At 40.1% G+C, this 12,639-nt stretch overlaps 1 protein-coding gene across 1 annotated transcript; it reads left to right on the top strand.

Moving 5' to 3' along the window:
- The first annotated feature begins 6,525 nt into the window (after positions 1 to 6,525).
- On the top strand, positions 6,526 to 12,529 carry LOC124405987. Its single transcript, XM_046881269.1, has 5 exons — positions 6,526 to 6,583; positions 10,383 to 10,455; positions 10,558 to 10,719; positions 11,708 to 11,861; positions 12,014 to 12,529. Exons 2-5 carry the CDS (start codon positions 10,384 to 10,386, stop codon positions 12,127 to 12,129), a joined length of 504 nt encoding a protein of 167 aa, XP_046737225.1. The 5' UTR covers positions 6,526 to 6,583; position 10,383; the 3' UTR covers positions 12,130 to 12,529.
- The last annotated feature ends 110 nt before the right edge of the window (positions 12,530 to 12,639 follow it).

A 12,639-nucleotide genomic window follows, 5' to 3' on the forward strand; every position in this document is an offset into this window, starting at 1 on the left:
AAACGATTTGATCGTTGTAATAGACACGTCCTTACTAGTCGTAGGTTTGTCATCGACATATCGTTCAAAAAAATAAACTTCGATTTCCTGATCCCTGAAGTTTGCTTTTGCGGTAGTTCTGTCCAAGTCCCGTCCTTTTTGTGAACCCTCGATTCTTTTGCACGATTTCGAACTGACATCAAACGCATTTCCTCCCCTGTCAGATTTACTGTACTTCGAATGTTGCTTCCTCGCTGCTTTATTGTGAATTTTAAGCGTTTTCGACTCCGTCTTCAGCCGTCCACCACCGCTGTACATTTCGACGAAGTCTTTCGCCGCGCGTTTTCCATGTAGAATGGAGGGAGCGATTGGTTTCGACCTTGTGAACCTTGCATAAGCATTATCAATCTTCCACATCAATTCCCTCTCGGGAGTTTCAATTTCAGGTACCGAAGGGACGTACAGGATTTGGTTAGCGTGACTCCGACGTGTACTAGCAGGTGAAACCGAAGGTTCTGCATCCTCTCGATCTGAGCAAGAAATCACCGTTGACTGCTTCGATAACCGTAATCTAGTCCGAGGATCGTGGGCATCATCTTGACGGTACACAATGTTGGGTCTTTCATGCTGCTTTCGAGCATCCATTTCTCTCTTATATTTGAAGATAGTTTTTTCGTTATAAGCTTTGAGTGCTTCGATCGCTTTTAATTCCCACTCTTTGGAGAATTTCCGAATTTTACCAGACCCCAATGAACTGGTCGGGGATTGCTGATCCATCCAATCTCTACAGCGGCTATCCTTTCGTGATGATTTTACACCAGCTACGGGTTCATTCTCTCGAGCAGAAAGAACTGTGCTTTTATCAATTTCTATCATTTTCCGTGATTCCGAATTTGAATGGACTGCAGCACTTGGCTGGTCGGATTTCGGCAAACGATTTATCAAACTCCGTGAGACGGAATTTTTTTTTGTCATTATAGGTGAAATTTTCGAAGATCGAGGAAATTTTTCGTTGTCTTTTGTCGGACTCATTGGACCAGAAGAGATACTTTCATCTCCGAGCAATGACAAACTGTAGATTTTTTCTTCTGAATTTTCCCATTCAATCTTGAGAGACACTCTCGAAGTAGCTGATGCTTTATGATCATGGTGACCCTGCGGCAGAATGGTCGATTTCGTGATGTCTTTTTCAAAGTCTTCTTCAAGCTCTGTTGTTGGATTATGAATCATGTGAGAATATGGCGAATAGCTTGATATTAAAAACGAGTCAGTGGGGACATCTTCTTGTGATGGAATCGATGATTTGTTTTTTGAAACGGGCGTGGAGTCAGAGTTTTCGACACCTGAGATGGACTTCTTTTCCAAAACATGACTCGCTTTTAGAGCTGAAATATCAGCGTTGATCCCAAAGCTAATTGAACTCGATGCTAAAAATGTATGGTTCCCTGCCGCAGAGGAACGAGGAAACTTGCTATCTTCACGCTCTGAGATCATTGTTTCGCAGCGATGATCACTTTGAGAATTGACTATTTCCTTTTCATGCCCACAACTCAGTCGAAGTCTCCAGTCAATTTCTTTGAAAAGACATTTCAAACTCTGCTCTGCATTGTCCCTCGATTTTTTATCTTCAAGGCAAATCCTATGCAGTTTAAATGGTTTAAATTCATCATAGAGCATCTTTTTTATTTCCGAAACAAAGTTTATCTCTTTTAGATTCTCCCAGACGATACGATCTTTGTGTACAATGGCCTGGATGCAGGATGTAGGAAGACATGAATCATGAGTGTGGTAACCAAATGCCGTTGTTACTGTGTTTGATTTCAATTGATATTTTGCAACAATTTCTTCAGCCTTTCCATTTTCCGAATTGCCTTCATCCTGGTTATTGCTGCCATCTTCTTTTTCACGCGATTTTCTTTCGTCGTGACGATCCTGACCGCAGCAATCGGACGATTTTCCCCCACTCGATCGTTCTCTCTCAATATCGACTGATTCCCCAGCAATTCCTGACGCCACAATTACGTGCGTTGATTCAGCCTCAGATGCAGAACTGCCGAAATCTTGATCATCTTCTTTAGAACACATCGTTTCTTCACAACAGATACATCTTCGCGAACTTTGAATTAGTTCGTTTTTTAACCCAGAAATTGAATGCTCAACTTGCGTTGCCGCGGTGCGTGGTTCAACGGCTTCCTTCGAAACAGACAACGTCGACGGCTTCCTTTCGGCCGCATTGAGGTCAGTTGATGGTTTTTTGTGAAGCTTTATAGTAGTGGCCTCAACTTCTTCGTGGGTGAGCCCGAGGATCTTCCTGGTTTTTTCGGCTGGAGTAAGATTCGCATCGTCGATGATATGCAAGCGCGAGTCATCATCAACGTCATCAGAGTCCTGACTTTCGATGCTCAACAAAGTGGTCAGAGACTTTGAGATCTTATGATCCGAAGGTATTTCCCAGTTCTTCTCACCAAAGAATTCATTGTACGTCAGGCAGCTGTAATTCATTCCTGATACGTCGTTAGGATCTGATGTTCTTGGTATTTTGCCGTCCAAAGATTTCGAAGCCCTGCGACGTTGGGCTAACGTCAGACTCCGACGGGGCTTGATCATTGGGAAAACAGGAACACCATCTAACTCAGCGTAGTAAAGTTCAAAGTAATAAGATCTCAGCCGACGCCATAAGTATATCGAAGGCACTGCCGATGGAAAAATATAATGTGAATAAAAGGAGGAACTGATCACAAGTTATAATCTCTGAAGTCGAAAATTCTTTAGGATCGAAATGTGTACTATTCAAGAATATAAAATAACAGGATGGATTCACTCACTCATCGATATTATTCTAACAATGAGAAACTCCACAGCCAATAACCCGCACGAGTGCAATATCCAACAAAGCAACAGGCCAGCAATTGTACAAATTACATCCGAAACGATGTTCTTCATCATTTGGAGGTACAGCCAAGGCAACATTAGACGATGTCGATCTCCAGTAAAAACTGGGTACAGCATGACGATGTAAAAGATGAGGTGAAGATGGGTTGTATAGTTTCGGAACAACACGACACACGAAACTACTGCAATGGCGAAATTACACTGATTATTATTGCGGTATGACTTGAAGACTTGAAAGAATATTACAGGAAATTCCCCTAAGGTTGAGAATAAGGTGGTATCTAGACCTCATCTAAGTCAGGCAGGCCTTTTGTTCTATTCAAAAGCGTAACGCGTATCAACTGTTATGGACAGAACCGGCGATGGTCTATTTGTACAGACATGCACTAATACAATCTTGACATAGATATGATGATTTTTTTGACTCATCGTCGGTTAAGGTTGCAAACCTGCTCTAATTAAATTAAAAAAAAAAAACTAGCTCTTAGACTTCATTGTTCTAAATTAGATAGCAAATGGACAAAAAATGAAGCGTGACACCGTGTCAAATTCAATTACAACAGGTCGTTACTACTCAATGAGAGTGATCAAATAAAATCGCGTGCCAGTGCATGACACGGGAAGAAATTGATTTATTGGTTTGACCACAGCAATGGAAACCTTTCAAGCTTGCGTAGCATCATTGGTAGCATCTGGACCTGTATTAATAATGAACGACCTTTCTTCCTGTTCATTGTGACAAGCCACACAGCCTCCAAACTATTATGATAATTGAAATAGTCCCGCACAATTGACCTCCGCAAGCTATTAAGCTTGTAGTTGATTATCATCAATTAGCTGTGCAAATAACATAGGTCAATTGGACTAACTTGTCTTCAGCCAGTAGTCAATATGATACTTTGCTGTGAAAGAGGGCTCTGGACCAGGTAAGTTCCATATTGCCTGAACGTTACCATCCCAGGTGAACGAAAACCAATTCATCGCATTTCTGACCTAGAATATAAACAGCGAAGTACTTCTCGTGATAATCAACGAATGACGAGTTAATTGAGGACTGACTTATCGTTAGCAAAGAAGTAAGTTACCGTGCCAAGTAAAGCCATGATCAGCAATTCGGTGTGCGGTGATATTCCAACGAGCTGTCTGAGTGTACGTCTAGGCATGTATATCCCGTTCCACCGCGATTGTGGAAGATCCTAAGCGACCTCCGCACGCCCAGGTTGCCTGCGGCATCCGTTCTGCTGATCATCATCAAACGGACTCGAGAAAATTTATAGCCTGGACTAGCCTCAACAAGGTTCAAGGATTCTCTATCACATGGCATGTACGCACGTCAATAATTTTGAAGCCTAAACTGACTGCAGACCCTTCCTTCGTTGCTACGAGTTACCTACACACGTCGATTTTTCAATGAAACAAGAGAAGAAGACGAATCGCTGATGCTCGATTTGATTTTTAGTCTCTCCCGTCTCTCCTATGGCATAAATAATTGCGAGCTCGTGTATCACAATCAATTCCTTTCTTCCGAGAGAAAACCCATTTCTCAGCGGTAATTAAAATCCTGATAGTTTGTTACTTCTTGTTCAGCAGGTTGTCGTAGTGTTTCGAGGAAATTAAGCCACCCGGTAAATTAGAAAACCGTCAACTGCATGTTTAATTAGCCGGTATACCGAGGGTAATTTAAAGTCACGGAACCTGTTCTCGTATTCCAACAGCTATCGATATTGTCCACGTTCTATGACGCCAACTGTGTGTAACTACGCATAAATATCGCGATTAGGTTTATGACACGGTAGGATAATGGTGCATAGCCTTGCGAGTAGACACTATTACGTAATTGTTCACATCAGGTGTACTTATTACGAAGAGAACAAAAGGAGTGAACGAGCTTGTAAGTAGAAAGTTTAATGCGCGTGTAATTAATGTCCTTATCACGTAAGATTATTAGACACGCTACGTAAACTAATAACTTCTACATTGTTTATAATAAACACACGAGTCACGTAACGAACGTTTAATCTTAATCTCTCTTTACCAAATAATATTCCCTGCCAATTTCACCGTTTTCCTCGAATCCACATCACGTCCATTTGGCAAATGAGAAAAACCAGTTGCTGGATGAGATAAGACGCTGGAATTAACCCGATCGACATCTATTCTATCTCTTCCGACCTAGAAATCTCAATATCACCTAAACAGACAGCTGGTTTACTTAATACAGTGTCGATTTCTGCCTGCAGGTGAACCACAGTTTATTCACGAATCGATCGATCGATCGCCCTTTTACCGCTAAGGTGTGCCTGACCCTGCAAACTTCGTTATTGGATAGGTAACTGATATCATAGTCGCTGTTTGTTAGAGAAGGATCGGAACGGCGCCTAGGCACATCGTTTCAACGTAAATTGACGAGGAGAAAGGTCGAACGTCGGGTGTTACATCAGAATCTACCTATATACCCGGTTAATCATCAGCGAAATTCGTCAATAAATTACGTATAATGTGTAAATAAATGCTCGATTTTGCGAGTATAATAACTATAACAGTAAAATAATCATACTCATTGACTTCGCAGTGACGACGTGGATACGACAATCAAAACCAACCGACCTTGCACTTGGATGAGTTCATAGTTTCATAGTAACGAGTTCAGTTGCGATAACGGAGAACAAGCAAACGGTGCATATGTCACACACTGCATGGTGATGACAGTGCACGTAAGCACATGTGTGTTTATACAGAAGGTTATAAAACATGTTTGCATTGCGTTAAGTAAGGCTGATTGTGTGGCGGGTTCAGTGGGTGGGAGGTCAGACATATTATCTTATCGACTGCCGTACCGTAGTCGCGTAAGTCGTAGTAAATCACGATTTTGGAATAAAAAATACGCGCACTCTTTTCTCAAGTCTTCGAAAGATGGCATGAAAAATGCATGAAAGATGCTATGAGACGAATGACACGAGGTAGATGTCAAGTATTGGAAAATAAAAGAACGACAAATCTTTCATACCGCCTTACCATTATTATTGATGCATTTCAGAATCTTAATAAGTTCTACTCTTCCTATTTCCGGCTTCTGTATACCTGATGGGTATAATACCCATCCATACTTCTTATTCTTGCCTTCACCTTCGTCCAAATCACTCATAAGTTCATATCTGCATACTAGGCGTCTCTACGATATTCTCTGGAATCTTATAGCCGGCGACCTTCCTCGGTTATAGTGTTGTCAACATCATACAGTGTTCCTTGCTAATCGTAAAGGTGACGTAACGCACCTGTGAACTGGTACCCGCCCATGTGCGCAACGCTAAAACGGAGTCTGCGTTACTCCGTTGTGTGTGCGTCCGTCTTTCGTATATGCAATAAACGTAACGCACACACGTCGAAATGCCGATGGATGATGTTAAGGCACACGGTGATGTAGGTTGCCCGAGTGCCCACGTATAGCGTATAGGTTTCCACACGGTCGAGACCAAGGTGGTATTGGTCACAGTCACGCATTTGGCGCGGAGTCGTGGTCTTGGCACAGTTTCTTGCCATCCTCTCTTCGGATCGGACTACACGCGAACGATCTGCGCGCAATTTTAAATCGGGATCCGTTCGGTGGTTTCTCATTTTTTTATTCCGTACATAGGAAGAAATTTCGCGATATCAGTGTGGGGATAAATATATATTTTTTTTTTTATATAAAAGGAACGAATAAGGAAAACACGTGAGTATACATCCTTCGTGTTGATACTGCTATCAGGAAGTATTTTTAGCCGATCCACGCACCGTCATTCGCGATGTTGAAAAGTTGCTTTGATCCTCCTGTTTTTTACGTCTTCTTTTTAAAACCGCCATCACTCGATCACATCGGCGTTCTCTTCAGACAGACGTTCGATTTCTTATCGGAGATTCGATCGGTGCAAAACGGCATCAAAGATGTTTCGACGCGGTTCGACGCAGCTTGACGTAACTCCGTTTCCGTGCCTGGGAGTGCTATCAACCTATAACCAACTCCCAGGATTTTTTGTCAAAAAAGGTATCGCGGTTCACCGGACGGCTGTCCACGCCTTTCAAGCACGGTTTTCAAAACTTAATTGTCTTGGCGCGTTATGCGCGGAAATGCTCTCCTCGACGCGCTAATAGCGTGATTAAAAAAAAAAAAAAGATAAAAAAGGACAGTGAATTGAGTAACCAAGACGGTCCACCGCGCTACTTTTGACTCATATAACGTTGCGAAAGTTTCGTGAGAACTGGCAAATCCTTATTATCATCCATAGAACAAGCGAACCGTGAGATAGATACCGACGAAATCTATCTCTGCAGGACTCCCTGCATCCGGTAAAATATTACATCGGTTTCACGGTAAGAAGACCGCCCGTCTCTACGAGTCTCTAACACTAGCAGCAGCTTGCACTTGAGGGTAAAAAAAATTTTCGAGTACCTAATGGGCTTTCGCCATGCACTCGATCTCTGCACCGGTCAAGTGGTTTCGGATTATTTTTAACCGCATATGTTTACCATGTGGTTACTCACCTTCTATAAATAAAAGCTTCTTAAAAAATGCGGCAACAAATTCGTATCGGCACTGGACGCGGAGTCCGTAAGTTACGATGATACCTAACCCTCACTTGCCACTTAGGGGTGCTTCTCAATTTTAAGTACTTGAACGGCTCAGCTAAAATTAAAGTCCTTAATATTGAGAAATAAAAAAATTATGATATAACCTTTGGAAGTAAACTTTTAATATCTTCTAAAAAAAAAAATTCAAGTAACAATGTTCGAAATAGTTTATTTTTCATAACAATTTTTGTTGCTGGGGTGTGAAGCACCCCGATCTGGCGAGTACTTGATTCTATAAAAGTTTGGAAAGTAAGGACTTGAATTTCACGCGCCTTTACTTCGAGTCTTCTTCAAGAGTCCGCGACGTCTTTTGTCAGCTCTTGGTCATTTAACCTTTTTCGCCATATTCATGTACGAGGCTAACAAGGCCCGTGAGTCTCTCCTTATGAGGAGCGTCATCGGGCCTCGGTGTCGACTTGTTGTTCACGGTCATGTACACCGGTGACACCAGTTCTCTCCACCACGAATCGTCCCTGAGAGCCAGCTTCCTTTCTTTTACGAACGAAGTTATTGAGCTTGTTCAACGTCACCGAGAAATTCCAAGACGACGCGGGACGTTAGCACAGGATATTTCCTAATTTGAATTATGACACGCAGTACGTCATATTACGTTTGCTCAAGCTGCTCATCGTCACCAGTTCTCACATTGGTTTGACAGAGATAAACGGAATAGAAAAGAAAATATTTTTATATTCCACAGTTACTTTCAGAAAACTGTGTAATTGCAATAACAAGTCATACTTCAACAATCTTCTTAATTACGATACCTAAAATATCGTAACATAGTTTTGCAATTGATTATGAGTAAAGTAGCGATGCGAGAAAATAAAGAATCGATTCTGAAAATTGATTGATTATATTTGTTCCTCCGATTCTGAGAATCGGTATATCGGATGAAAATAGCATCGATTCTGAATAATTGACATAATAGTTTTAAAACAAATGAGCTAATTAATAAACATTGTTTTTTTTTACGGTTTTGGCCGTGGTTTAGTAATAGTCTACTTATTACCGACAACGTTAGTACTATTATTTAGTGTACTATTGGTTGCAGCAAATAAGCGATATTTAAAAATTTTTCATTACATTTTCCATGTAATCAGATAACAGGAATAGTAAACGACTTTGCGTTATGGATTCTAAGAAACAGTAGTTATTCATTAAAATATTTTATCATCTCAATACAAAATACAAACTAGATATAACATTAAATTTTTATCGAAAGTTGTTTTTAACGACTCATCAAGTCTTGATGAATCGATTCGGTGATAATCGAAACTTTGAAAAATCGAATAAAAATCGATTAATGCAATGCCATAAATTCGATTCTTTAAGACTCGTCAGAGTAAAGTACGCGTCACCAGAGTAAAAAATGTTCCGAATTACTGGAACAAACTTTATCCTCGTTGATCAATCCATTCGTCATTAAAGCTGTAATTCACCGCGTGTTTCCTCACCACGAATCCGGATACACCGTTCTGTAACTGTTGTGTCCGCAAGTCGGAAATGTGTCGAAACAAAGAAATTACGAAACGGAAGTTTAATACATGCAACTCGAGTTAATCGAATCGAATTTCATTGTAATAAAATAAAGCACCTTGATCGGATAAAACTTTGGAAATGGCGTGAGTTATTAAATCTTTATTTTGAAATTCCTCAAGCCTCAAATTTCGTTTGTTTTAACAAATCTTCCGTCATTCCCCCCCTCCAATTATTTGTATACATGATTCGGTGCAGAATATGCAAAGATTACGAAACTCAAATGCGTTATTATGTATACACATATGATAACACACTTTCAGAGTGAACGTATGTGTAAGCCGGGTTTGTTTTAAAAAGAAGCGAGAATTCCCGCTCCGTTGTACAATAATTGAAACATGATGACCACCACGGGCTGGTGCTGCAACGCTTTAATATTTCCGTTCCACTTGCCATGCGGCTGCACCGCGCGATGATCTATGATAGACAGACTCCGAGGTGCAGAAGCACTAATTGTAAAAAATTCCAAAGGTTTAGGGCGGCATTTAAATTCACGGCTTTGCCACTGATTACACAAACAGTAAAATACGACGGCCCTTTCGCATCTGGCCCGGAAATGCCAGCATTGTCATATAGGATAGCAGGCGGAAAGAAAGGTCGCCAAGAGGCGGAGGCGCCTGGCTGTGAGAGGTTGAAAATAGCGAAGGTCATTCTAGGCGACCTATTTTCACAAAGCATTCACGAATAGACGTGTCATATCAATCCACGCATTTTCCACTACATTCATAACTCGGTAAAAGCCGGAGAATGAATTCGGGCGAGCGATTAGCGCTGCCTTAATTAAAATCGTTAGCAACGCTTCGTCATGATGCATAGCTCTATTTCAAAGTCTGACACAATTCCTGATGCGGAGTACAAAGTCGGCATAGAAATATATAACCACTGGCCAAGATAGAGTGAAACTGTGCCAAGGTTGATACGATACTTGCGGTCATGTCATTTGGGGGTTGATAAAGAAGAAGAATTTGGAGAAGAATTATAAATGCAGCAATTTAAGGGAATGAGGGAGGAGGAAAATAATTAGAAGAACTGCGGTTTTCCAACGAACGATTCTAGCCAGAGTGAGAAAGAGAACGAATGCGAAACGATGATCGAGTCGACCGCGCTATTTTAAACGAATTCTTTACAACTTGTGTCAGCGCTAAAGTCCATCCCAATCCAGACATGACATCGCAATGTATATTGTTTGCAGAAATATACGTGTGACGTGCCTGTAATACGTCGTTATGCATATATATATACCTATATGGAGACGTAATTGTACTTGTAGTCACGTGGTCGGGATATTATTTTAACCCCATTTGTGTACAAATGTACGCGTCGCATTTTGCCAGAGTAACAAACGAGCCTTGAACTTCCTCCAGGATGCAGCTGACAACGTGCTGCCGATGCTTTTCACTCAGGACTGGGACCATAATCAGCGGAATATGTGGAATAGTAAGTGAAACTAGAAAATTTTATTTCCGTTTTGTTCACGTCGACGAAAAAGTGAAAAAAAAAGTCGATAATTGTTAATCTACTTGCGATATTCTGCCGCAGGTTCTTGCTGTAATCGCCATAATAATCATGCTGACAACGGAAGTCGAGTGGAAAACTATCGTGATTGACTTTCTGCCACAGTCGGTAGTCAAAATTATATTGGCGATAAATTTGTGCATGACGATCCTGATCTCAACGCTGTTGATCATCGGAGTGTTCAAGGTAAGATATAATTTGAGGGCTTGGCAACGACCCTGGATGTGGATCGTCGTCGACAGCATCAAAGAATTACGTGACTAATAAGAATTTAAAGACGTACAGTAAAGCAAGGATACTAAGATTCTCCCGAAGAGAATATAATCTGATCCGAAAATTCGCTTCATTGTCAGACTTTGTTGTATTTTTAACTTCGACAAGTTAACAATCGACGTTCGCGTCTGGTAAACTGGATGATTTAAAGAACCGACCGCAAAGTGAATGGTATTACATACTTTTTAAATAGAGCTCGTGTGCTGCTGCACGTTTGTTGTTTATCTAACCGCAGTTTTTTCTCAGCATTTCTCTGAGAATAATAACCGAACATAATCGCAAGATGACTTTAATCCGTTGTAAGATTTTTTTTTCTCGTATACGATACCGACAATTGTTCAATGCGATTTGACGCTTCGTTAACTGCTCGATTCACCGTGATTAAATATGTCAGTTTAGCCCACCGCTCGAAATGATCGCCGAGCGTAACAACTTTTTACACGAGCACACGTTATTCTGCCTAAATACCATCAACTCATCTATTCTCGTGATTAATTTATCAATATTCATTTGCGTTCATCGAAATTTACTTATTTATCCGCAGCAGTAATTTTTCACCACTTCATCAATAGGTCTTGGTAAAATATTTCCATTAGAAAGATTTTCAATGAAATTGTATATAGAGAAATAATTTTCGAAATATTTTTGCTTTTTAAATGGAAGAGAAAAAACATTGAAATTGCTTATCTAAACAACGACTTTTTATTTTTCGGAAAACCGAGGGAATTCGTGGAAAAAATATGATCTTCGTGAAAGAATATTCTATATATCAAAGTAGCTCTGAAATTCGAATACAGCCAATGTGTAATCAAATAGCATAATGAAGTAATGTTGAAATTTTTGTTTAACCTGTAGAAATCAAATCCCAACTTAATTAATCTTGCCAATTTTTCAATTACAGCGAAATACATTTTTGATGCTGCCTTGGGTCGTGCTGGGTATTATGCTGGCCGTATCGCTTTTGATCAGCGTAATATACACGTCGGTGATGCTCTTTATAAACGAGGATGTACTCAACGGTTCTCTGTGGATAGTATTCGGTCTGATATCCGTTGGTGAGTAAACGTTGAGCAATTGACAGACTTTGAAAGACTCAAAAGCAGTATGTAGTTGCTAATGACTCGAAGATTGAAATTGAAAACTGATTAAATTCCACTATTCGTAAGATTTTTACATCCAACAATAAAACACTGTGTCTGCATTTCAGTTGTTTACGTCTACATGTGGTTGGTCGTATACAGCTTTTTCCAACAATTGCGTTTCGAGAAGGCCAACGTGAGAATTGGGCCTTACGGAAGACCCTACAATTACCGCAAGGCATAGACTGCACACGTACTACATACAACGACAGGTTGAAGAAATCTAATTGTGGAGCAAAGGAATCTCGTTCAAATTGTAAAATAGTCATTATTTGAACAAATTTTTTTACGTCGAAGAAATTTCACCAAAGCATCACACATGACAAAATATACATATATCGTGCGAATCATTCACTCTCATCCCAATGTAATTGTGCCCTATTTTAAGTATAAATGACTCTCAACACTCATACTCAGTGTAACCAAAGTAAGGATATTTTGTTTGTGTATAATATAAATACTCAGGTAAAAGAGTGCGAGGTATAAATAATTTTTTTTTTTCTTTTTCTTTCTTATCTTTAAGTTTTGTTCCAAATTTTTTATACGTTCATTTTTATCTCATTATTACACGTCAAACGTAGCCCGATATCGCAAATTTTATACACTTACTTATCATCGAATGAATGAACATGAATTTATTATACACATAACATTAATATACTGTTTTCTAACGTTTTTATTATTTAAACTGAAT

The sequence above is a fragment of the Diprion similis genome, chromosome 4, assembly GCF_021155765.1.
Source record: "Diprion similis isolate iyDipSimi1 chromosome 4, iyDipSimi1.1, whole genome shotgun sequence".
NCBI classification, from domain to species: Eukaryota; Metazoa; Arthropoda; class Insecta; order Hymenoptera; family Diprionidae; genus Diprion; species Diprion similis.